Source organism: Puntigrus tetrazona, chromosome 14 (assembly GCF_018831695.1).
Source record: "Puntigrus tetrazona isolate hp1 chromosome 14, ASM1883169v1, whole genome shotgun sequence".
NCBI lineage: Eukaryota > Metazoa > Chordata > Actinopteri > Cypriniformes > Cyprinidae > Puntigrus > Puntigrus tetrazona.
The window spans coordinates 11,095,234-11,096,178 of NC_056712.1; the positions used below are offsets into that span (position 1 = coordinate 11,095,234).

Genomic DNA, 945 nt, shown 5'->3' on the forward strand with positions numbered 1-945 from the left:
TATATAAATACACGCATGTGTGTGTGCTTTTATATAAATATACGTAATGCACAGAAAACAAAAACGTTCATTTAGGATGCAATTAATCGTTTGACAGCACTAGTTGTTTCTATAAAGCCTTCTCGTTGACTCTTTCTCTCTCTCTGTTTCTCAGCTCGCGAGCATGAAGAGCTGGCGGGACATGCGCAACGAGATCCTGTACCTGACGGGCAACAGCACGCAGTCCCCCAACCACATGTACCAGGCCGTGTCCCGCATCGTCTGCGGTCACCCGGAGGGCGGAGGCCTGAAGATCAAGTCCCTCAACTGGTACGAGGACAACAACTACAAGGCCCTGTTCGGGAACTACGGCAATGACAGCGACGGCGAGCCCGCCTCCGTTTACGACAACTCCTCCAGTGAGCCAAGCTGCAAGCGCTCTCTTTTTCCATCGTTTGCCAACGCTAAATATACCATGCGCCCTGCGGAGTTGTTGAAAAGCCCTCTTTTTTTTGTCTGCAGCACCCTACTGCAACAGCCTGATGAAGGGCCTGGAGTCCAGTCCCATATCCCGCATGATCTGGAGGGCTCTGAAGCCGCTGCTCATGGGCAAGATCTTGTACACCCCTGACACCCCCGCCACGCAGAGGATCATACAAGAGGTCAGGAGAGAAAATATTCATGCTAAACTAATGTCCAGCAGGTCTCCGAGCCAAACATCTGAACACACTTTCGCTTCCTGTAGGTTTTTAATGTTTTTTTCTAATAGGAAATGAATTGGAAACAGCCTTATTTTAGTAGTTTTCGTTTACTTTTACAGCATTTATTCACATTTTGAGTTGGTTTAAATTTTTATGTTTTGATTTTAATTTTAGTTTGTTTTAATATATTTTTTGATATGTTGTCAAATGGTTAATCGTCAATAATCGCATCTGAAATAAATGTTTTTCTTTACATAGTATATGT

General features: G+C 44.4%; 1 protein-coding gene across 1 annotated transcript in view; it reads left to right on the forward strand.

Moving 5' to 3' along the window:
* The first annotated feature begins 130 nt into the window (after nt 1-130).
* Nucleotides 131-945, forward strand: part of LOC122358224 (phospholipid-transporting ATPase ABCA1-like) — an 11,751-nt gene continuing 10,936 nt past the window's right edge. The window contains 2 exon segments of the mRNA XM_043258007.1: nt 131-398; nt 502-641. Of these exon segments, the coding sequence (XP_043113942.1) occupies nt 164-398; nt 502-641 (375 nt within the window). The 5' untranslated portion in view covers nt 131-163.